The sequence below is a fragment of the Acipenser ruthenus genome, chromosome 57 (genome assembly GCF_902713425.1).
Source record: "Acipenser ruthenus chromosome 57, fAciRut3.2 maternal haplotype, whole genome shotgun sequence".
Lineage (NCBI taxonomy): Eukaryota > Metazoa > Chordata > Actinopteri > Acipenseriformes > Acipenseridae > Acipenser > Acipenser ruthenus.
Genome location: NC_081245.1, coordinates 3,189,076 through 3,215,257, shown reverse-complemented (window position 1 = coordinate 3,215,257; position 26,182 = coordinate 3,189,076). Strand labels below are relative to the sequence as shown.

The following is a 26,182-nucleotide window of genomic DNA, read 5'->3' as shown; positions in this document are numbered from 1 at the left end:
TCCTCCTAACGAGGAGTTCCACACCGTATCGATGGGATTCCTATTCAGTCAGCAGGTGGTACAAACCCTGTTGTTTCCACAATTCTGTTATTATTTGTTCTCTACTTACCATTTGTCGATTCCTATTTACCTCCATGGAGATTTAAGCTGCTCGGCTTCTCCCAGCCTGTTCATTCTCACATTGAGCGCTCCTTGGGTGTTACACAGATCAAAGCTAGGAACCCCATTTCTTTCCATTCCCCGCTCACTTTTAAACTTGAGGGTCACTTGAGTGCCCACCTGCTGGATGAATATTGCTCTACTTCAGTGTCCCTGTTTTGCTGCGCACATGTGACACTAACTTTCTAACATTCACACACAGCCTGAGGCCAAGTTGCCAAACATAGGTAAAAGTTAACTCTTTCTTAGAGTTCCTATAGCAGGTAACAATAGGTAACTTCCTCAAACCCACGATGATCCATGGAAAGTAGGCAACCTTAATATCTATAGAATTATAAAAAAATACAGCTTCATGAGTAGTAAATTGCATCCTCATGTATGTTTTTAATGTGCATGGTCATGTTCTAAGTGACTGTGTGTGTGTGAATGTGTTAATATTGAATTAAAACAAGGAAGAAGTGAAAAGTTGAATGGTGTCTGTTCTGTTAATTTGGGTAAGTTCTTCTTTATAAGCTATATTTACTGGATGCATGTAGTTTACCCTGATAAATCCGATAGGGGCCTCAGTCATTAATGGCACAACATCTAACCCCCAATATGACCTGCCTATGAGGCATAAATAGAAGATCATATGAAATAACAAACTTAACTGGATCAGTTTCAATAAATATTGTGTTATCATCATAACCTTTAGCCAAATCTTGTGGACACACGCAAATAGTAAATGGAATAAAGTTTCATATGGGTGTGTGGGTATCTTTAGTGAGTAAAGTTTCATGACCTTATACAGAAGCCAGTTTTGCTGGGCTGGCAAAATGTTCTTAATAAAATCAGAAGAGCAGAGCCTTCACCCTCACTGATAGGCGTGTCAAGTAGTGGTAAGTTGCTTTAGGTTTAAGTGTCTGTATTAAGTTGTTGTACTTTGATGGCAGCCTTAGAATAAGCAGCACAGCTACTAATACAGAGTGAATATGTTAATATTAGAACAATATATGGATTAGCATTTGAACATGATTAGGACAGAAGTGTTTACATGCTAGGAAGAAGAATTTGCAAACACAAACAAGTAGCACAGATTACTATTTGTTAAACTGTTAAAACTTAATCTATTTAGCCTAAAACAAAGAAGATTTTTAAAAAGCACATATAAATAGATAAACACATAGAAGTATCTCACATTTTTATAATTCAGGGCTTTAAACATTTGCAAAATAAATGAGATTTTTTTTTTACGAGAATGCTTTTTTGAAATTACAAAATAATGAAAACTTTCAATACAATAAAACGAAAAATAAAAGCATATATAAGAACATAAGAACATAACGTTTACACACGAGAGGAGGCCATTCGGCCCATCTTGCTCATGTACCAGAAAATGCTAAGCTAGAAAAAATATGTATTATTATGTTTTCTTTTTTAAATCTATATTATTTTTATACATGAATTTCTTTACATCAAATTCCATAATTTCTTTAAATGGTTTGGTATTGTGTTTTAATCTCTAGATATTCCTGCTAATATAATCCCACAACATTGCATAATTGCTAATTCGACAACCATATTTTTTGTTATGATTTACTTTATTGTTCTTTGTAAGGATAGGTCAGCCCATTGTGGATTAGACTTGTGTTATGAATTTCATTACTAGACATTGTAAATATATACATTATTGTTTATACCTATCAATACGACTAATAATGTCACATTAATATTGTTTTTTTATGGCCATGCTCTAAACATTTCACACAAACTTGTGTGTTTTAATTGGGTTTCATATCACTGGAGTGTTGTATTTTCTTCATTTCAGTGGTCTAGTGGAGTCCAGTGAAAACCTCTATTGAGAGTTATCTACAGTGACAGGGAGTCAGTATTAATGCACTGAATAAATGGGAAGTCCAGAACGAGCAATATAAAAAAAGAATCACAACAGGAAGAATAAATTGCTTTTCTCTTTTTTATTTGCAGTGCTGTGGAGTATCAAAATTATCATCTTCCTGCGCATGTTGTGAAGGAAGGTAAGGAATATTTGTAAAATCTGCCTTGTGAATGATATCATTGATAAGATCATCTGTGATGAGTCAATTACAACACAATGGTCTTTGTCTTGGTGAGCCTGTTCCAGTTATATCCCCCCCCCCACCCCCATTGGGTATTTGGAGCTTATATTTTTGTGACTGCCATTCAAAACTAATGTCAAATGTTTTTGTATTACTGGGGTGGCTGAAATCGTATCAGCCAATCACCCAAACTTTGTGTCATCTGAAAATTTGACAAACTTGCTAATTATTCCCTGATCTAAGTCATTGATGTAGATCAGTGGAAACATCAGTGGTCCAAGGACAGAGCCATGTGCCACCCTACTTTGTACATTGCCCAGACAGAGGTTTCACCTCTTAAAGATACTCTTCGCTTCCTATGTTTTAACCAGTTATGTATCCATTTGCAAGTATTTACTTGTATTCCTATGGCAAAATCCATATGTTAAAGGCAATAATTAATTTTGTATTCAGTGACTGGAATGGAAACATCTCTTTTTCATCTGCCGAGTTCTAAAGTACTGTGTTTTGCTGAATAGTGTTGTTATTTTTTAACACAAGAACATAATAAAATGTACAAACGAGTGGAGGCCATTTGGCCCATCTAGGCTCATTGGGATCCTAGTAGCAGATCACAGAACTTTGTCAAGTTGGGTCTTAAAGGATCCAAGTGATTCTGCCTCAACAACATGACTAGGTAGCCATTTCCACACACACGCCACTCTGCGTGTCTCATTCCCTTTGTCTTATGTAAATCTCCAACTGTCATTTTCAACTCTGTCCTCTGGTCCTGGTTTCTGTACTGCACTGATTGGTTTGGGTTAACTTTTTCCATGTTTGAGATCAGATCTATTGGACTTGGCAGGAGGGTGTCAATGTTACACGTAGAATGGAACCACAAGGTTTAAACCAAAACAATTGATTTAATTTGTTACACCAGCTTACCACTGATCACTGGGTTTTACATTACTGTACTCCAGATATAATATAATAATGACCAACATGTTCAGTTTGCTGTCTTCATTATGCATTTCCACAGTAAACCGTCATCATGAGTACGGACGCAGAGATGCAGTTATACGGGGAGGCGGCCATCTACCTCCGGAAGCCCGAGAAGGAAAGAATTGAGGCGCAAAGCAAACCCTTTGATGCAAAAACTGCCTGCTACGTAGCAGATGCCAAAGAGATGTACTTAAAAGGTGTTATCCAGAGTAAAGAAGGTGGCAAAGTCACTGTAAAAACTGATGAAGGACAAGTAAGTCACATTAGAGTAAAAACAGCATCTTCTTATTGGCTTAGATTTCTATTATTTACTACTGCATTGTATACTGCATGCACTTTCCTTATGCTAGATAAATGCTTCCAATTACCTGGATAACCTTAGTTTTTTTTTAATAGTTTTCTAACATTGAAATTTTGTTTAAAAAACATGCAAATTGCATATTAGTGAGGATATACCCCAATATTCTGAGTACCAGCAATTATAATATCTTGATATGAAACACATAAAAATGGTTATGAACTTACATAGACAGTTACAACAATTGTGTTGTAAATATGTATGATGTATTAAACCTTTGCCTTTCAAAAACTTTTGTTTCTCAGGATTTAAGTTTGTCTTTTTTTGCATTTCAGACCGTCACTGTTAAAGAAGATGACGTCTACCCTATGAACCCTCCCAAGTATGATAAAATTGAGGACATGGCCATGATGACCCACCTCAGTGAACCAACTGTGCTGTATAACCTCAAAGAGCGTTATGCCGCATGGATGATCTACGTAAGAGTGTTCATACAAAATAAATAAATACAATCAAAAGACTATTTACTTATGAATGAACTGTATGTAATATTCCATTGTACAATTTCAGACTTACTCTGGGCTGTTTTGTGCTACTGTGAATCCATACAAGTGGCTTCCAGTGTACGACCAGTCTTGTGTTAATGCATACAGAGGCAAGAAGCGTATGGAGGCTCCACCACACATCTTCTCTGTCTCTGACAATGCCTATCAGTTCATGCTTACTGGTAAGTATTTCAAAAACAAGCTGATTTTATCTGGGGTAAGTACATTAAATTAATTCCTTCTGTTTCTATATCTCATGCCTTTTGGTGAAGTAATGGATCTTATATCATGCAGTTCTGATCCTAAATGGAATGAGTTATGAAAAGCATTGTTTTTGTAAATTCTAATATCATGACAGGGGAAAGAAATTAAAATATGGACATTGATTTACTGTGACCCCACACTGGATCTGTTACTCATTATTATCAGTTAAACTAAATAATAATTCAGATACCATCTTTAATCAAATTCTTAATATAATTACCTTTACAGATCGTGAAAACCAGTCAGTCCTGATCACGTAAGTATGGGTAAAATTACAAACATTATTAAAAAATAAATCTCTCAAGAAATATCATCTTAACATGTTTTTCTGTTTTATTTAGTGGAGAATCTGGTGCAGGAAAGACTGTGAACACCAAACGTGTCATCCAGTACTTTGCGACAATCGCAGTGGCTGGTGGTGAGAAGAAGAAAGAGGCGGCTCCTGGAAAAGTCCAGGTTGGAAACTATTGCCATTGACATCAAATAGTACGGAACATTCAATGGGTTCCAGTTCCATTATCTAACTCTAGGATTGTGTCTTATACAGGGAACCCTGGAGGATCAGATCATTTCAGCTAACCCTCTGCTGGAAGCTTTTGGTAATGCAAAAACTGTGAGAAATGACAACTCGTCTCGCTTTGTAAGTGACAATGCTTTTGTTCCCATTATATTACTACATGTTTGGACTTTCATAAACCATTAACAGTGCATTAACATATGTGCGTGATTTTATTTTATTTTCATTAAGGGTAAATTTATCAGAATTCACTTCGGAGCAACAGGAAAACTGGCTTCCGCTGATATTGAGACATGTACGTTTATTTCTTCTACTGTAGTATCTCTTTACATTTGTGTCTTAGTTTTAGACATTTCAAATTCTGACTGTAATACTTACTCATCACAGACTTGCTGGAAAAATCCAGAGTCACGTTTCAGTTGAAAGAAGAAAGGAGCTACCATATCTTCTATCAGATCATGACCAACCACAAGCCAGAGCTTATTGGTAGGTGAAACTAAATCATTCTGTTAAACTGGCTGATTGATCTGTCTGTCTCAAAATAACCAATTTTGTGTTTGTTGCTGTTCTTCCTTCCAGACATGCTTCTCATTACCACCAACCCCTATGATTTCCCTCTGATCAGTCAAGGGCAGATCACCGTCGCCAGCATTGACGACAAAGAGGAGTTGGATGCCACAGATGTAAGTTCCATCGATTAGCTTTGCTTAATGATTTCATTACCTTTATGTGCCTAATGTTCTTTTTATTATCCAGTCTGCCATTGACATTCTTGGATTCACCAATGAAGAGAAAATGGGCATCTACAAACTAACTGGTGCGGTGATGCACTATGGTAACATGAAGTTCAAGCAGAAGCAGCGTGAGGAGCAGGCTGAACCAGATGGCACTGAAGGTAACTTTGATTTACAAGCACAGGCAATATGTGCTTTAAATCATACTTAAAAAAACATTTGCTGTTCCTATCATAGCTATCTTAATTCATGTTAATTATCATTTAGCAGTTATCTGAATATGCATTATGTTGTCATTAACATTATATTCAATATAATGACTTCTTATGTTGTGATCACAATATTAAAAAAGCACTGCTTGTTCCTGCTCATAGATGTACCATATTTGGTGAAAGATCATTTGTTACACATTTCAATACAATAATATGTAACTATTACATCAATTTAAAGATTGAAATGGATTTAGGATCTAAACTGGAAAGTACAGAAAATATCTTCTCTTTCACTGGTAAATAAGTCAGTTATCTAGTGGGACTAAAGTCAGCCGAATTGCTGAAAGCCTTATGCTACCCAAGAGTGAAAGATATCGCTATTGCTTTATTCTGGTACTTGATGGGACATTAATTTATATTATAAGCCTTCGGATGAGAAGTAAAACTGAGGTCCTTTTGTAAGTGACTTTTCAGCAGCAGTAGTTGAGATGCATAGTTCTCACCCTGGTCTCTTGTAAGTCGCTTTGGATAAAAGCATCTGCTAAATGACTAATTAATAATAATAATAATAATAATAATAATAATAATAATAATAATAATAATAATAATAATAATAATAATAATAATAAAAAGTTGGAAACTAAAACAACCTGATTGATTACTGAACAGGTGTGATTCTCTAGAAATGGTCTGCAAAGCCCAAAACATTTACATCACAAAACATTCAGCTTACATGACAGTTAAAAAGAGTTTGAGAAACACATGGGCTAACAGCTATGAAATACAGATGTAGATATTCTATCGATATCAACCCATTTAAACATCTAAGATTACCAGATGTCATCAACAAGATTTTGTGTTTGATTTCAGTGGCTGATAAAGTCAGTTATCTGATGGGATTGAACTCAGCCGACTTGCTCAAATCCTTGTGCTTCCCGAGAGTGAAAGTGGGGAATGAGTATGTGACCAAGGGGCAGACTGTCCCCCAGGTAATGTGTTTGCTCTAGACCTCCATGCACATTGCACACAATTCAACTTCATATTATTTTCATTTAACAATTATTCTTGTATCTTTTATTAGGTAAATCATGCTGTTGGTGCTCTCTCTAAATCTGTCTATGAGAAATTGTTCTTGTGGATGGTTATCCGTATCAACGAGATGCTGGCTACAAAGCAGACAAGACAATTCTACATTGGAGTCCTGGATATTGCAGGATTTGAGATCTTTGATGTAAGTTTAATTTGTCATACTGCTTATATATTTTTTACTCCTTTGTTTTATTATTGCTATTGTTAATATTCAAATATTTCATACATGTATTTAGTACAATAGCTTGGAGCAGCTGTGCATCAACTTCACCAATGAAAAACTGCAACAGTTCTTCAATCATACCATGTTTGTACTGGAACAAGAAGAGTACAAGAAAGAAGGGATTATTTGGGACTTCATTGACTTCGGTATGGACTTGGCTGCTTGTATTGAGCTTATTGAAAAGGTATGTAAAAGAACATAGTAACCATTGCACCATCCTTGGTCTCTTGCTATTCTCTTTTTAACACTTGAATTTTAATTCTCACTAGCCTATGGGAATATTCTCCATCCTTGAAGAGGAGTGCATGTTCCCCAAGGCCTCAGACGCTTCTTTCAAGAACAAGCTGTTTGACCAGCACCTTGGCAAGAGCAACGCCTTCCAGAAACCTAAACCAGTCAAAGGCAAACCTGAGGCCCACTTCTCCCTGGTGCACTATGCTGGCACTGTGGACTACAACGTCACTGGCTGGCTGGACAAGAACAAGGACCCACTGAACGACACTGTAGTGGGGCTGTACCAGAAATCATCCATGAAACTCCTGGCCCACCTTTATGCCGCTTTTCCAGCTGCAGGTGCTTGAAAAATGCCATACCTTCATTCACCTTTGAAATCACATTATGTGTGACTCATTTCATTACTGTAACACTTTCACTTATTATACTGAATGTTCATTGCTGTTTAGGGCGTTGAGTGTATTTTCTTTTTGACAGCGGCTAAATGCTATTGTTATTCATAATATCTAAATGTGTTTCAACGCATCTTAGAAAAGTAGCATTATTACCCCTCTTTTCAGGTAGACACATGTTCAGTTCAAGCACCCCCTAGAAATAGGAACAGATGCTAGGAATCAATTTTGGAGTATTAAAGATTGTTTTAGAATCAATTGTATCATATCAGTCTGAAGTTTATTCTTTGTATTTAAAGAGGCTGCTGCTGCAAAGGGGGGTGGAAAGAAGAAGAAGGGTGGCTCCTTTCAAACAGTGTCAGCCCTTTTCAGGGTATGTGTTTTTGCTTTCTCTTCTGCAGTCTTGTCAGTTTATTTCTGATCCTCCCACCATTTAAAGTCTGTGCTAGTTATGTAAATTACAAATGTTAAATGTATTGTATATTTGTCACTCTACAGGAGAACTTGAACAAACTGATGACCAACTTAAGAAGTACCCATCCACACTTTGTGCGTTGCTTAATTCCCAATGAGACAAAGACTCCAGGTAATTATAATATGATCATGTATGTCTGTGACAGGTATCATGATTTTAAAATAAGTTTGTGACACACTTCTAATTGTAATTTTAGGTTTAATGGAAAACTTCTTGGTCATCCACCAGCTGAGATGCAATGGTGTGCTAGAAGGTATCAGAATTTGCAGAAAGGGATTTCCAAGCAGAATCTTATATGGTGACTTCAAGCAAAGGTATCAACACCATTGAGTTTACCCTCTCATTCATGTTTTTTCTTTCTTTTACAATTCTCTTTGCAACTATTAAAAGTATATCATCACACATATTTGCTATTTTTGACAGATACAAAGTGTTAAATGCAAGTGTCATCCCTGAGGGTCAGTTCATGGACAACAAGAAAGCATCAGAGAAGCTTTTGGCCTCAATTGAAGTAAATCACGAGGAGTATAAATTTGGGCACACCAAGGTTAGTATACATAAATATATCTTTTCAATTAGCATTACCTTGAGAATAGTATTGCATAGTGTAACAGGGTTGGAACAGAGTCTGGAACCAACTCCCCAGTAATGTTGTTGTTGACACCCTGGGATCCTTCAAGAAGCTGCTTGATGAGATTCTGGGATCAATAAGCTACTAACAACCAAACGAGCAAGATGGGCTGAATGGCCTCCTCTCGTTTGTAAACGTTCTTATGTTCTTAAAGTCTGGAAAGTAGGGATTTATTTTGCTTAAAACTTTTATTTTGAACCTTGTTCTTGTGTTCTTTATTTATTTATTTGTTTCATTCCTTGCCATTGCCATTTCTTCACAGTAAACAATGGCCATAGACATGTTTTGATAAACTAATAATACAAGGTTTACTTGTGACTTTTTGTAGCTGAACAAGCAAATGAAAACTGAAATTTAAACTTTAAACACTTCAAATAAAACAAAAGTTGGAAATGGCATGGTAAAATTAAAGGTAACAAAAAAACTCAATTTTGCTTCTCGTTTGTTACATTCCATATAACAGAAAGTCACAACAAAAAACAGTAGTGAGGATTTGCTACCTGCCAGGAAAGTAGGTAGCAATATGGTCTTATTCTGTAGCGGTTTATTCCACTAAATTTTATATATAAAAAAATTAAAAAAATAAACACCTACTGACTCTTTTAAATAGTGAATAACCCAAACTATCACATACTTCACAAAAGGGGGAGGGGAGGGCAAAGAATGCATTTGGGGACCCTCTCCAGAATAATAAAACTCTGCAACAAATGTACAAAAGAAAACCTCAGTCACATTGCATGGATAAACCTAGTGAAGCAGAGGATATCGTCTAGGCTTCATGTCAGATATCAGCAGAACCACCAGTTACTACAGCTAGTAGTTTAAAGCAAAGATATCAGCCAGAACAATCAATCTTTTTTTACCAATAATTTTCAGCTGCCATTACAAGCAGTTCACTCAGATGAGGACTGGTCATGGAAGTTCGTAAATAGATTTTAACCAAACTTAAAACAGAAAACAGACGTTCATTGCTTGCAGTGGTTACTGAAAGAGTGATGACTACCTTGATGATTTTAATAATATATAAGTATAAGTAATAGCAAGTATCCTTTTAGAGTTGTACCAGCTCAAAAAGAGAATAAAAACTACCGGTGGCGCGAGTTTAGTTTTTTGTTCCCCTCTTCAACTCAGTAACTTCTTAATTAGTTAAAATGGCACTGCTATTATCAGGGCTGGCACCAGGCTTTTGTGGGCCTGGGCAATGGACCTACGCGGTGATCTGATTCAAGCATTCAAAATCCTAAACGGTATAGACAAAGTCGACCCAGGGGACTTTTTTGACCTGAAAAAAGAAACAAGGACCAGGGGTCACAAATGGAGATTAGATAAAGGGTCATTCAGAACAGAAAATAGGAGGCACTTTTTTACACAGAGAATTGTGAGGGTCTGGAACCAGCTCCCCAGTAATGTTGTTGAAGCTGTCACCCTGGGATCCTTCAAGAAGCTGCTTGATGAGATTCTGGGATCAATAAGCTACTAACAACCAAACGAGCAAGATGGGCTGAATGGCCTCCTCTCGTTTGGAAACTTTCTTATGTTCTTATGACTGAGTCGTCGATAGACAAACCACAGCGTTAGGTCCAAATTGGTGCATCTCCTTTGCGAAGCCAGGTTTGAAACACAGCAAATAATGTCTGTCACTGGTCACAGGTGTGAGGGAAGCCTTAAAAATTACTGGGCACCTTCTTCAAATGATCACAGACAGTGGAGCCACACTCTGCCCTACACTTCCTTAGACAACGACAAGGACAACAATGATCAAACACCATGTTGCTCAAAATCGCTTGTACGGTGTCCATATTAGGACATCTTTGTACATCAGGCAAAAAGGAGTCATTATGTGCTCCCTCCTCTGTAACTCCCTCCTCCCTCCTCTGAAACCCCCTCTTCCCTCCTCTGAAATTCCCTTCAACCTCCTCCCTTCTCTAAAACTCCCTCCTCCCTCTATCATGCTCCATGATCCCTCCTTCGTCCCACATCATTGTTGCTGGTCTGAAGAAATCAGCCAATAAATAACCGTTTCCAACTTTTATGTGTTTTCATTGGTGTATATTCCACACCCTGCCGTGCCTTATTGCTTACATATCACACATAGTTCTTTTTCATTTGCCATTTCTTATACAGTCGTGCAAATTCTGGTGAGGCGGTAAATAAGTGCAAGGTATTTTTTGTCATTTGTAGCGAATACGAACACCTGATTTTTGTATCTGAATACATGTAAAACAATATTCGTTCGGATATTCGGATATTTGTCCCAGCATTAATTTATAGGTCAATGTAAAGCACATTACACTTATGAAAATCAATCATTTTCAAGATGTTTATTACATGATTAAGTGAACTCCCTTCTCTTAATTGAATGTGGTGCCATGATAAGACAAAACCATATTTTACCGTGAATCTCTTGAATACAGGTGTTCTTTAAAGCTGGTCTGCTGGGTGTACTTGAGGAGATGCGAGATGAAAAATTGGCCGCACTCATGACTACTACCCAGGCTCGCTGTCGTGGGTTTCTGATGAGAAGGGAATTCCAAAAGATGATGGAAAGGAGGTGAATGAAGAAATACTGTAACCTCAGAAGAATTGCAAAAACATTTGAACTGCTTGATTTATTTGAGTTACTGAGGAGATTCATTTCAAGAGATAATTAAAAAAGTAAACCCCCCAGATCAATGTAATTATGTAATATGACTGAAAGCAGGTCATAAGAGGTATTAATATATAGTCATGACTACACCAAGGCTTGTTCTTAATAGAGTCAAAAATCAGTTTAACTAACGGTTCCCCACGCTATTTTTTTTATTTTATTTTTTTGGTAATGGTCTTTTTCACAACAGCCCAGCTTATGAAGTAGCCATATGGTGCATTGTATTATTCAGATTGCATGTAGTATTTAGTCAGCATTTGCACTTAAGTAAAATAAGTAATCTAGAACTGAAGTTATTACCTTGTTCTTGTATTGTAGGGAGTCTATTTTCACCATCCAGTACAACATTCGTTCATTCATGAATGTGAAACACTGGCCATGGATGAAGCTCTACTTCAAGATCAAGCCACTCCTGAAGAGTGCTGAATCTGAAAAGGAAATGTCCAACATGAAGGAAGAATTTGAAAAGTGCAAAGAAAATCTGGCCAAAGCAGAAGCAAAACGAAAGGAGCTTGAGGAGAAAATGAATTCTGTGATGCAGGAAAAGAATGACCTGCTGCTTCAAGTCCAGTCGGTACGAGTCTATTTTGTACTATGGCTTTTTAGTCCACATACATAATGTTACTTTCAATGTTAGTCACAGCCTAGATAAATTAGCGATGCACTAGATTTAAAAGTGTCTTCTTATGGACTAAATAAGTACAATTTATGGACAGGAGTCTGCTATTTGAGGACTGTGGAGACCCATAAAAAGTATTAAGTCACAATGGGCCCCATTGTACAGTATTGATTAAGAGTTACTCAATTAAGTGGTCAGGTTATAATTGAGCTTTATTAACTATTTTATATACTTTCTCTTAAAGTAATTCAAGCACTTCCATTAGCAACATAGGCCATAAATGTGCACTTTTGAAAGAAACACATTATAGCACACAGGTATTTTCTATTTAAAACATGAAGCTGGAAGCTCTCAGTTTCTAAGCCGTATTCTCTGGTTATCTGTTTGCACTTACTGGGTCATTTCACCTCAATAGTGTTTTCTGGGCTAAAACAAGTTACTGTCTGAAAGCATGTCAATCAATAGGGGCAGCAGCTGATTGGTTATTTACAGGAAAGAAGCCAGTGAAGGGGTGAGAAAACATACTTTAGAAAACAAAATTTGATTGTTGAGATAGTGAATCCCAATCTCTAGCAAAGATGCTCTCTGTGGATTTAATAAAGTGTCTTCTGTTACACTTGCCTACTATTAAATGGGTGGCAATGTTTGCATCAGCATGATCCCATTATTAGTGACATGTAGTGACTCTGTACTGAAGATTCATTTTTGGAAGTGGGGAATGGGCACATTTTAACTGATATCTCAGGAGATTGCTGTATCAGTATCATGTAAATGTGCTGTGCTAAATAAGTTATGCATTCAAATCTACATTTGTTGATAACAATACTTTGACAATGTCTTAACAGGAATCGGAAAGTCGCTCTGATGTTGAAGAAAGATGTGAAGGGCTTATCAAAAACAAAATCCAGCTTGAGGCTAAAGTTAAAGAGATTACTGAGAGATTGGAAGATGAGGAGGAAATGAATGCTGAGCTGACTGCCAAGAAGAGGAAACTGGAAGATGAGTGCAGTGAGCTCAAGAAAGACATTGATGACCTAGAGCTTACATTGGCCAAAGTTGAGAAGGAGAAGCATGCCACGGAAAATAAGGTTAGGATTTTAACAAAAGACATACAATTATTTACTGAAAAAACTGGACAGCAAATACATCAGTTTATTTGGTTTCTAACCCTTTCATATAGGTTAAAAACCTTACTGAAGAAATGGCTGCTCAGGATGAAAGTCTTGCAAAATTAACCAAGGAAAAGAAAGCCCTCCAAGAGGCACACCAACAGACCCTTGATGACCTGCAAGCAGAGGAGGACAAAGTCAACACTCTGACCAAAGCAAAGACTAAGCTGGAACAACAAGTGGACGATGTGAGTGAAGCCGACGGTGCAGGCTCTCAAGGGGTTTCACTTAATCAAATATATTAATATAATATAATTTGCTGTTCCTTTTATTTAGCTTGAAGGTTCATTGGAGCAAGAAAAGAAACTCCGTATGGACCTTGAGAGAGCCAAAAGAAAGCTTGAGGGAGATCTGAAACTAGCCCAGGAATCCATAATGGATCTGGAAAATGACAAGCAGCAATCAGATGAGAAGATAAAAAAGTAATTTTGTATTTTGTAAAATGTATATCCTAAAGAAACTCTGGATACATAACAAAAGAACCATGTAAAAAGAAATACATATATATATATATATATATATATATATATATATATATATATATATATATATATATATATATATATATATATTTATACTTTACAGGAAGGACTTTGAAACAAGTCAGCTGCTGAGCAAAATTGAAGATGAACAAGCTTTGGGTGCTCAACTTCAAAAGAAGATTAAAGAGCTTCAGGTATTGTGCGGAAACAAAATCTTTTAATTCACAGATGAGAAATGATTATAAATTTTTAATTTCAACCGCTCAATTTTTTATTTTCTAGGCGCGCATTGAAGAACTTGAAGAAGAAATCGAGGCCGAACGAGCGTCTCGGGCAAAGATTGAAAAGCAGAGAGCTGATCTTTCCAGGGAACTTGAAGAGATCAGTGAAAGGCTTGAGGAAGCTGGCGGTGCAACTTCAGCTCAGATTGAAATGAACAAGAAACGTGAAGCTGAGTTTCAGAAGCTCAGACGAGACCTGGAGGAGTCCACTCTGCAGCATGAAGCTACTGCCTCTGCTCTTCGCAAAAAGCAAGCCGACAGCGTGGCGGAACTGGGAGAACAGATTGACAACCTCCAGCGTGTGAAACAGAAGCTTGAGAAAGAAAAGAGTGAATATAAAATGGAGCTTGATGACCTCTCCAGCAACATGGAATCTGTAGCCAAATCCAAGGTAAACAGCACAAGTGTGTGATCTCAATATACAATAAAGAATTGAGTTCTTGTACACATCTTTTTCAACTTTTAATTAAAGGCAAACCTGGAAAAGATGTGTCGTTCTCTGGAAGACCAATATAGTGAAATTAAGACGAAGAACGATGAGAATATCCGTCAGATCAATGACATCAGTGCTCAAAGAGCCCGTCTCCTGACAGAGAATGGTATGCTTTTACTACAGTTACTGCATGATGTTATTCTACATGTTGTAAAGGAAGGACTGTTTTTAAATAGCTATGAATATTTTTACTTCAGGTGAATTCTCTCGCCAACTGGATGAGAAAGAATCTTTAATTTCTCAGCTCACAAGAGGAAAACAGGCTTTCACTCAGCAAATTGAGGAGCTCAAGAGGCACATTGAGGAAGAAACAAAAGTAATACATGTCACGTTACTTTTTATATACAGTGTTTTTTTCTTGCACTGTTTTTAAATGTAATTTGTAACATTCCCATAATTCTTTAAAGGCCAAGACTGCCCTGGCTCATGGTGTGCAATCTGCCCGCCATGACTGTGACCTGCTTCGTGAGCAATATGAGGAGGAGCAGGAAGCCAAGGCTGAGCTGCAGCGTGCAATGTCAAAGGCTAACAGTGAGGTGGCTCAGTGGAGATCAAAATACGAAACTGATGCTATCCAGCGCACGGAGGAGCTTGAAGAAGCAAAGTAAATAGTCATAGTTAACTTACAACTTTATATTCATTTAAATTCTATCATTCTTTAACCGTTTTCTGTACTTGAACACTTTTCACAGGAAAAAGCTAGCACAGCGCCTTCAAGATGCTGAGGAACACATTGAGGCTGTGAACTCAAAGTGTGCCTCTCTGGAAAAAACAAAACTGAGACTCCAGAGTGAAGTTGAAGATCTCATGGTTGATGTAGAAAGAGCAAATGCACAAGCCTCTGCTCTCGACAAGAAGCAGAGAAACTTCGACAAGGTACCAAAAAGATGTTTATCACAAAGGCAGCTATAGAGGGATAAGATGTTGTCTGCTGTTGACCATCAGTTTTCCACAAATACATAATGACAGCTGGTGGATTGATTGTTCTCACACATACGGTGATGAGTTGATTAATGTGTTTTACAGGCACAAATGATCATTAATGCCCAGTAAAACAGACAATAGGTTCTCTCTTAAATCTAGAAACGATCCCCTTGTACATGTATTTAAAAGACTCTCACACTAATCACTTCACTCTGCAGGTGTGATTGAATAGTTTGTTTCACTGTGCTGTTTTAGAACAAGCATGAACTTCTTGATTGTTTTAGGTTGTTAAGAATGATGACATACTAAAAAAAACTAAAAATCTGTGTACTTGGAGAACCGCAACCCTCCCTCCCCCCAAAAACAAAGAACATTCTTATTTTTATTGTAAGCCTGTTGCAATCCCACAGCTAAATTAGTTTACTGAATTAAAAGGAGTTGACATAGTTAACCCGAACCAATACTTTAAGCATGGTACAGTAACCAGAACCAGCGGACTTAGTTGGAAAATAAGCAGAAATAGACTTAGGACAGTGTAGGGAAAAATTAAACCGATAAACAAAATTATTCAAGTTAAATATGTTTCTTTGTATAGCTTAGAAATAATAATTTTAAATGGATGGAGTTATAGGCCTCAGGCTACAGCGAGATCAACTGAGCTCCGAGAAATACATTCAATGCAGTTTTATAACTTCAACACACCCGCTTGTAGTGACATCATTTATGATCCTTCCTTCTTCTATTTTTGCACACTTGGCACTATCTATTCTGCATAGGCAATACAACCAAAGCAGAACAAACACATTGCTTTGCTTCATAAAGAGGCCCCTATTGCATTCCTGGCTCAAACTCGACAAACATCTTAATTTTCTGTTGCAGAAAATAACATTTATAAAGAAATAGTTGTTCTAATATATATATATATATATATATATATATATATATATATATATATATATATATATATATATATATATAACCTATTACGAAATTCCTACATCAAAGAGAAGGAGACATTTCTTCAGACAGAGAGTGGTGAGGGGATGGCATGGACGACCTAGTCATGTTGTTGAGGCAGAATAACTTGGATTCTTTAAGACCAAACTTCACAAAGTTCTGAGATCAATCAGCTACTACGAATATTAATAGAATACTATTGATGCATATTTATGACACATATTCATTCAGGTTCTAGCTGACTGGAAGCAGAAATTTGAAGAAGCCCAGGCAGAGCTGGAGGCTGCACTGAAAGAGACTCGCTCTCTCAGCACTGAACTTTTCAAGATGAAGAACTCCTATGAAGAAGTTTTGGACCACCTTGAAACCCTTAAACGGGAGAACAAGAATTTACAGCGTAAGCCCCCTTGCGTTGCATGCCGCAGGGTATTTACCTTGACGTTACTTACTAAAACATATCTTGCATTACATCTACCTGACCCAGCAAGTAAAACCAGGGACACCCCTCAATGAAAAAGAATAAACAAATGGCCTTGGCATAAACTGCCTCGCAGACTGGTCCCTGGATAGGTAGATGAGGCAGGGGGCATTCTGTGTGAGGCTGTATTTTATCGTGGTCATCGCACAGTATAGGATTCCAGGGGGATTTATCGAATGCTGTGTAATACGTACTTCCCTGTGAAAATCCCCATTTCTGAAGGAATAATGTAAATATTTTTTGGCACTTACAAAGAGATACAGCAAAGGTTTGCTTTACTGACGCACTTACAATTACAGAACATGTAAGAACCTAGCCTTAAGACTACACTATTTTCTTCAACTTCAGGGCAGTTTCCTAACAGCAGCTTTAGAATAGTACAACTTCTTATCATGTCAACACAATGACCCTCAAGTCAATTAAATAAATCTCCCTTTGAATTGCAGTGTACAAAATTGAAAGCATATGAAAGAAAAGGTTTATTACAAAATGCACACAAAAAGTTTAAAAGATTAAAAAATCTTTTATTTTCACGACGTTTTGGGCAAAATCCCTTCTTCAGCTGTTTAAAAAGAGAAGTAAACACAGTGCAGTAAACTTGTTGTTGTTCAAGAATTGTAATTATACAAAAGTTCTGTGGATGGTGTCATGATTATTAGAATGGAATGTTCATTCCCAGAGGTTCCAAAATTCCCAGTTTGAAGATAAACTCTCTTTCCATTTGTTTCCGAGCAACATTTGTTCCATAGCACTGATTGATCACACAGACTGTGATGTCTTCAGCAGTGTGATCATCACTGTTGAAGTGATGGGCTACTGGAAATGCAGTGGTGTTAATGCGATTGCTTCTTAAGTGTTCTACAAACTGGTCTGCTAAACGCCTTTTAGTTTCCCCAATATACAGTTTGTTGCATTTCTTGCAGATAATGCAGTAGACTATTCCTTTAGAGGTACATGTAAAATGTTAATGAATGTTGAATGAATATTTAATGCCTCCAATCTCTGCTTTAGAATGAATGTATTTACTGATATTACATTGTGGTCTATTACATGGATATGTGCCTTTCAAAGGTTCTTCCGAAAGAACGAATAGCACTGTGTACCACATATTCTCTTATATTCTTGTCTCTTCTATATGACATCAAGGGGGGAGTCTTGATAATAGATGCTGTAGATGGGTCTTGTTGTAAAATTGTAAAGTTTCTTTGCACAGTTGTCTGTATCTTTCTGTTGGTAGGGTGGTAAGTGAAGACCAGAGGGATTCTATCAGCTGCGAGTTGTATATTATTATTATATAAAGCATTTTTTTCTATTTATATTTGATGCAGGATTTAGCTTTAGTCATGATTTTTTCCGGAAAGCCACAATTTCCAAAAAATACACACATTTCCTCACTTTTGACAAAAAAATTTTGATTGTCGCTGCAAATACGTCTTAACAGTTGTGAATAGGGAATCAAGTCACTGCAAGCCTTAGGGTGTGAGGAGTCATACTGCAGATATGAATGAGAATCAGCTGGTTTGTAGTAGACAGTGGTGTTAGTGGTGGAATTCAAAACAGTGATGGTAATGTCTAAGAAAGATATGCTATTGCCAGTTTCTGCTCTGTTCCATGTGAAATCCAGGGCTGGGTGGAAATGTGTTCCTGACTGAATGAACTGTTTTAAATCCTCACTGGAGTTGGTGAAAATTCCAAAGATGTCGTGAATGTACCTAAGAGATAGGTTAGGTGTGCTTCCATTATATTGCTGTAAAAATGTGTTTTCAACCGGTCCCACAAAAAGGCAAGCATGTGATGGTCCCATTTTAGTTCCCATGCTAACACCCCTCAATTGAGTATAAAAATTACCATCAAAGAAAAAACAATTCAATGTGAGCACAAGTTCAGCCAGTCTCGGAAGGATATCTGTTCGAGGTTCTTTCACTGTCGGTTCATCAAGAAAGTGCTTTATTGTAATTAGCCCTTCATTATTCGGTATAACAGTGTAGAGGTTTTTAATGTTGATTGTAAAAATAATTATATTATCACAAGGGTGTTGTTCTTTGAAATTATCCAATTGTTTTAGAAAATATGTAGAGTCTAACATAAGAAGGCAGTGATTCAACAAGGGGTTTGAAGATTTCATCAAGAAATTTGGAGATCAGTTCTGTTGGACAGGAACAGGCAGATACAATTGGGTGACCTGGATTGTTTGTTTTGTGGATTTTTGTAAGTAAGTAAAAACAACTGCAACACTATTAGATTACTTGAATATGTGGGTAACAAATTGTTTGAGATAGCATCATGAATAGTGGAAATGACAGTGGCCTGTAAACAGTGAGTGAGATCTTTGCAGATCTATATATTCTTATAGATATATTCTTTACAAAAAACTTTGACAATGCATCTGTTAGGGTTGATATAAAAACGACAAAAAGAGGGAAATGCAATGTTAGAGTTTTTAACCCAAACTCTGCATTCCCTCCCACCCCCTTATATGCAGTGGAAGGTGCAAGGCAACACAAGCAACCACAGACAGTCATCATCACTTAAGACGAACAACATACTACTCATTTACCATTTTTAACCAATTTTATACTCATATTGTCCTGTAGTAAAAACAGTAGTGTGTCTTTCACGACTGTAGGAGCCAGCAGAGTTATAGTCCCTGCCTGTTTTAAAGTACTCTGATATTAACAACATTCTTCATCTTCTTCATCTTGTAGAGGAGATCTCTGATCTGACTGAGCAGATTGGTGAGGGTGGGAAAATTATTCATGAACTGGAGAAGTCAAAGAAGCAGATTGAAACTGAAAAGTCAGAAATCCAAACCGCCTTGGAGGAAGCAGAGGTAATTATTTAAAAACACACATCTTCCCGTCTCCATTTTCTGCATATCTCTCTCATTTTCATTCTCTTTATACTTTATAAGGCAAATGAAATAAATGTAGGAATGGGCTGCATGACTGTTCAGTTAAAAAACTGAAATAGTGTCCATTAAAAGATCCCAGCGATTGACCATTTAGAAAGGTGTCTCTGTACTTTCCAAACATATGGCAGACAATCTGTTTTATAAGCAGGGATTCGGGTCTGCGTGTCCACATGAGGTATACAATTTTGATTTGTCTATCAAAAATGGCAATTTTCAAGTGCTTCAAAAAGGTATTTCATGATGACCTGGTAACCAAAACAACAATGGCTATCACCCCAGGTATAACATAATAGATGAAATGGTGATGTGTTTAAAGGTGAACCAGCTCTCGTATTTTCTGAGAAATTATCTTTAAGAAATTTGGAATTGCTAGGTACTAATTTAATGGAATTAACCTAATTGCTCAACACAAAACAATGCAGTATCGCGGTTGCCCTTGTTTACAATTATTGAGTATTAATCAGGAACAATCAGTGTGATTTAAATATAAAACCTGTCATGATCAAAACTATTCATATTTTCCAAGTTATTATTTGTTTTCATCAAATGAAATCCAATTTTATTTATAAAGGGCCACTTACACCAAAGGCATCTCAAGATGCTGTACAGCAACAACACTTCATAGTTAAATACAATCCAAAAAACACAAACAATATACAGGAATGTTTAAAAAGACAGTAAAGGCACACTAGGATAGAAAGGCCAATTTATAAAAGTAAGTCTTAAGATTAGATTTAAAAGCTGTAACAGTCCCAGACCTTTCAGATATGTCCTCCACATACGAGACGAACTGGAATCTGTCTGCAAGATAGGACTTAAACCATGAAAGAACAGTGTTAGACAGTCCGGCAGGCTGCATTTACATGCACGTGAAAATCGACTCTACAGTCATGACTGTGTGACGTTGTCACGCGAATACATCGTGAAACAGCAAAACGACATCCTTTTGACAGCGCGACTTTAAGGGCAGGGTCAATCGCTTTCTCATGATAAAAATAGCTGTAAAAACCCATGTAAACCGGAGCAGGAATCGTGCTTGTGGCTCACGAGGTTTCAGGAGTCAAGATCCAGTTCTTCTGACTTAATATCACGTAATCTTCTGCAGAAAGGACGTAAAAAACAGAATCACACAAACACAAAATGTACAAAACACTACCAGTATACATTTTATGATCACCAACAGGAAAAGGTAGCTTTTTAGGTGTTATTGTCATTTCCAATCATATGCTCAGTATTATCACATCTGTTTGCATGTGCTACTGTTAAACAAATATTTTTCAAGTAACCAACGCTGTTAGTAAACATTTAAATATATCCATGCATCACATTGGTATAGGAGCAGTCTCGTGTAAGTACAATTATTTTAAATTAAATATTGTTTACTTGGTATAATTGGTGATGACTTCAGCATGATGTCATGTTTTTAGGTATGATATTAGGTATGATTTTTGAAACCATAGAAATGTGAATGATTCAGGTATAACAAAAGCTAGGGTAGCTAAACCAACGTCTTTCCTACAACTGGAGTAATGTGAACACAGACATGTTTATAACAATTTTTACAATGCTTATTTATGTATTGATTTTTTTTTTCTTTTTATAGGCCTCGTTGGAGCATGAGGAGTCAAAGATTCTTCGCGTCCAGCTTGAGCTGAACCAGGTGAAGTCTGAGGTTGACAGAAAGATCGCTGAGAAAGACGAGGAGCTTGAACAGCTGAAGAGAAACAGTCAGAGAGTGATCGACTCTATGCAGAGCACTCTCGACTCTGAAATTAGGAGTCGCAACGACGCCCTGAGAGTGAAGAAGAAGATGGAGGGAGATCTGAATGAAATGGAAATTCAGCTGAGTCACTCCAACCGCCAAGCAGCTGAAGCTCAGAAACAACTGAGAAACGTCCAAGGTCAACTCAAGGTGCGGACTGTTTCTGTCATTGCAGCTATTAAAGTACACTTCCATTGTCTTAAAAATGTTCCTAATGATTTTACTGATTTCTGTGTTTTGTCCAGGATGCCCAACTGCACCTTGACGATGCTCTCCGAGGACAGGAAGACATGAAGGAACAGCTCGCCATGGTAGAACGCAGGAACACCCTGATGCAGGCTGAAATTGAAGAGATGAGGGCTGCCCTAGAACAGACAGAGAGAGGCCGCAAAGTGGCTGAACAGGAGCTCCTTGATGCCAGTGAGCGTGTGCAGCTGCTGCACTCCCAGGTTGGAAGATTTTGTTTCCCACCTAATTTTTAAATTATTGTTCTTTTTTATATTTATCAGTTGTCATAATCTTACAACCTTTACCTTGACAGAATACCAGTCTTATCAACACCAAGAAGAAGCTTGAGAATGACATTTCCCAGCTGCAAGGTGAGGTAGAGGATGCCATCCAAGAAGCAAGAAATGCAGAAGAAAAAGCCAAGAAATCTATTACTGATGTGAGTCACAGTGTCTGTCCGTATGTCTGTCTGCCTCTCCAATTGTGACCAAGCTATTCAACAGACCAGTATAAGGTATACATTTCTGATTATAGTGTTCAGGGTCAGAGCTCTACCATCAAGCTATTGCATTTAGCTCCAGTGGCTGAATCCCTTACAATCCCCCCACTCCTACTGCTGCTACAGTTCTAAATCACTTCATTCCATTAATCTACTTTCTTCAATTATCAGGCTGCCATGATGGCAGAGGAGCTCAAGAAGGAACAGGACACCAGCTCTCACCTGGAGAGAATGAAGAAGAACATGGAGCAGACAGTGAAGGACCTGACCCACCGTCTGGATGAGGCTGAGCAGCTGGCCATGAAGGGTGGAAAGAAACAGCTCCAGAAACTGGAGACCAGGGTGAGCTGAACATGCAGACTAATAATTCCCTTGTACAAGAAACTGAACTGGGTTTAATATTTACAATAATTTCCAGGTGCGCGAGCTGGAAAATGAGCTTGAAGCCGAGCAAAGACGTAGTGCTGAGTCAGTTAAAGGAGTCCGGAAATATGAAAGAAGGGCCAAGGAGCTCACCTACCAGGTAATACACCAGCTTCTGAAAGTTCTGATGAAGTCTCAGCATTACATTATCAGGCTTAGACATTTGTGATGTATTATTATTATTATTATTATTATTATTATTATTATTATTATTATTATTATTATTTTATTGCATGCAGGCTGAAGAAGACAAGAAGAATGTGTTCAGACTTCAGGATCTGGTTGATAAGCTGCAACTGAAAGTGAAGACTTACAAGAGGCAGGCTGAGGAAGCTGTAAGTGACACTTTTGTTGTTTTCATATATTCCCTTTTTTTAGGACATTGTTGTTTTCTTGAATTACTACCCTTAACCCCTTTGCAGACATATCATTATAATTTTGATAGAATTAAATCGATGATGTAATTGCATGCAAAGTGTTTTTTTTTTATTAGCATAAAAGACTTGGGTGATATTTTAAAATAATTTTTATAAAGCAGCTTTTGCTTTTTTCTGCTGGGAGATTCAGTGATCAAAAGGCAAAGCTTAACCGAATTAACACTCAATTGCCCAAAATGTTTATAAACCAAATATAAATTATTATTATTATTATTTATTTCTTAGCAGACGCCCTTATCCAGGGCGACTTACAATTGTTACAAGATATCACATTATACATTATTTCACATTATACAGATATCACATTATTTTACATACAATTACCCATTTATACAGTTGGGTTTTTATTGGAGCAATCTAGGTAAAGTACCTTGCTCAAGGGTACAGCAGCAGTGTCCCCCACTGGGGATTGAACCCACAACCCTCTGGTCAAGAGTCTAGAGCCCTAACCACTACTCCACACTGCTGCCCTAAATTAGCATCTATTGGAGAAAAATTCAGGGATAAAACTCCAAAATGCATTTTACTAAGCCCCAAGCCAATAGAGAGACTTTTTAATGTGGTGCAGCATTTCAGTAGCTATGGTTTGGATTACTGTATACCACGGCTTCAAAGTGCAAAAATTACTGGGATGCACACTAACAAAACATTCTTTAAAGTTGTATGATAGACGTGATTCCCTTCTCTTAGCACTTTATTTATTTGCATGTCAAAACATATTCAACATTTAAAATGGCAGCTTTACCTACTAGTTAATTTGATTTTAAGAAACTGAATTCAAATGGATACACTCAGTGTTCATTTACACTGGCTAGTGCATATTGTTCATATCAAGTTATGTTTTCAATTGCTCCGGCACGCTCCTGAGAATGTGTTATAAACAGAAAACATGATCCATGGCTTTGCTGATGCAAATAAACTGACAATTAAATCTGTCCGTGTGGATATGCACAGTCACAAGATCTGACAGTAACACATTACTTTTCATTTTAATTCAACCCCTGATGTATTTGATAGGCACTGGCCCTCACAAGTAAAACAAATGTTCCTGTTCATTGTATTTGCCTTTCAGGAGGAACAAGTCAACACCCACCTGTCTAGGTTCAGGAAGGTGCAGCACGAGCTTGAGGAGAGTGAGGAGCGCGCTGATATCGCTGAATCCCAGGTCAACAAGCTGAGGACTAAAACCCGTGATGTGGGAAAGGTAAGTTAAAAGGTGAAATCACAGTGGTAGGGGTATCACACACACACAGTTTCTGGACTACAGTCTCACTACACCACCATGTTTTATGATATGAGATATCTAAACAATTACTGATTACTCAAAGGAGTAGCCGAAACACAGTTTACATCTCAGAACTCTATTCTTGAGTGTAGTGTTACACACTATATAAAGTAACCTGTAACCTAACAGAGGTGTGCCTCAGGGTGCACACTATGAACAGGGTCCATGCCTGACTGTATAGTCTTTCCTGTCAGGTAGTGACACAAAAGGATTTGTCTGTTACACAATAACAAACAAAGCTGTCATAAACAGTGAACTCTGGAACAGTAACACATCCACATGTAAGCTCATACTTTTCATTACATTGATTAACTATATATAAACAGGAATATCTGTGTCAAGCAGTGTGTCCTGTGTAATGTTCTAGCATGTTTCTGTTTTTTAATTACTAGTAAATCAGTAAATCTGTGTTTGTGTTTTTCCTCAGTATTTAATGATGCATTTATTTCTTTTCCAAAAGGTTAAAGCAGCAGCAGAGTAGAAGAGCAGCAGAAGACTCAAGCTGAAATGTAGAGAGATTCATAAAATATGAATTTCACAGTGAACTAGTTCCTGTAATAGCGCTGGTAGTTTTTAGTGTTGAAACAATAATTGATTATTGTGATGTTATCGATCATATTTTTGCATTGATTAAAAAAAGACACGGTACAAGAAATGTTCTATATTTGATTTATCAGCTGATAATAAGGCTGTCCAGTGGTTAAAGAAAACGACTTGTAACCAAGAGGTCCCTAGTTCAAATCCCGGCTCACTCACTGACGCACTGTGTGACCCTGAGCAAGTCACTTAACCTCCTTATGCCCTGTCTTTCTGGTGAGACGTTGTTGTAAGTGACTTTGCAGCTGATGCATAGTTCACACACCCTAGTCTCTGTAAGTCGCCTTGGATAAAGGCGTCTGCTAAATAAACAAATAATAATAATGATTATTGTGATAATTTACAGCTGATAACAGAAAATGTCATTATTGTCCAGCACTAGTAGTTTTGAGAATAAAAGTGGCATGCAAGCATCTACTCAAGGCTTTGTGGTTTGTGTTTTTTTCTGCTAGTCTTTATTCTGCACATGAAACAAATTATTTAATTATTGGGCTGCTCAATATGAGAAATATATTTTATTAAAGAGTAAAAAGCATTGTTTGAGCAAATATATTGCCTTGCTGCACACATCAACTGCATAGACATCACTTCACTTACTTTAATAGAGAATCTAAGAAAACAGCAATTATGTCAACTATGATCTTGAGCTGGCCATTTCAAAACAGCTCAGAGATTTGAAAATATGAATTAAACTCAATATTTGAGCAGCTGCACTCAGACCCACTTGGAACAATTGCAGAGATCACAAAAAAGAGAGGGGAATTTGATAGGGTAGCTGATTCAGAAAATCACACCAACACTGAATGAGGTCAAGGATGTCTGCTTGCATTTATTCCAACAATGTGTTTCCTGGACCCCTTTAAAATGGGATGACTTACACAAGGGGTATATTCCTAGTAATTGAAATGTAAGTAAAATGCATAAAAAGAACAAACAAAAAATGAATAAATGAAAATCCCCAGCAGTTTGGTAGCATTTATGCCAGTGCTGGAACAGCACACTCCACAAACTGTACCTACAGCCTACTTCCTTGTCTCAGGGCAGCTTGTTTATCTGAAGTAGTGCTTTAATTTGTCAATCGGGGTTAATTAACTGATCACCCACAATCGACATATGTGTGATGCTCTGTTAGTTGGTGTGACAGAAATACAATGATTCTTGGTTGTAAATCTCCCTCCC

General features: G+C 37.3%; 1 protein-coding gene across 1 annotated transcript; it reads left to right on the top strand.

Annotated features, from left to right (window-relative positions):
* Nucleotides 1-1,006: 1,006 nt before the first annotated feature.
* Nucleotides 1,007-25,425, top strand: LOC117971030 (myosin heavy chain, fast skeletal muscle-like). The gene is made up of 41 exons (XM_034918957.2): nt 1,007-1,037; nt 2,125-2,174; nt 3,235-3,450; nt 3,831-3,974; nt 4,066-4,222; nt 4,533-4,560; nt 4,646-4,760; nt 4,852-4,944; nt 5,053-5,116; nt 5,209-5,307; nt 5,401-5,504; nt 5,578-5,716; nt 6,638-6,756; nt 6,849-6,998; nt 7,093-7,263; nt 7,349-7,652; nt 8,005-8,078; nt 8,204-8,291; nt 8,377-8,494; nt 8,604-8,727; nt 11,226-11,362; nt 11,777-12,032; nt 12,923-13,165; nt 13,258-13,434; nt 13,523-13,668; nt 13,832-13,922; nt 14,011-14,400; nt 14,482-14,608; nt 14,700-14,818; nt 14,910-15,106; nt 15,195-15,378; nt 16,615-16,780; nt 19,567-19,691; nt 21,376-21,684; nt 21,780-21,983; nt 22,076-22,201; nt 22,433-22,603; nt 22,680-22,784; nt 22,924-23,019; nt 24,194-24,325; nt 24,867-25,425. Exons 3-41 carry the CDS (start codon nt 3,247-3,249, stop codon nt 24,885-24,887), a joined length of 5,817 nt encoding a protein of 1,938 aa, XP_034774848.2. The 5' UTR covers nt 1,007-1,037; nt 2,125-2,174; nt 3,235-3,246; the 3' UTR covers nt 24,888-25,425.
* Nucleotides 25,426-26,182: the final 757 nt, after the last annotated feature.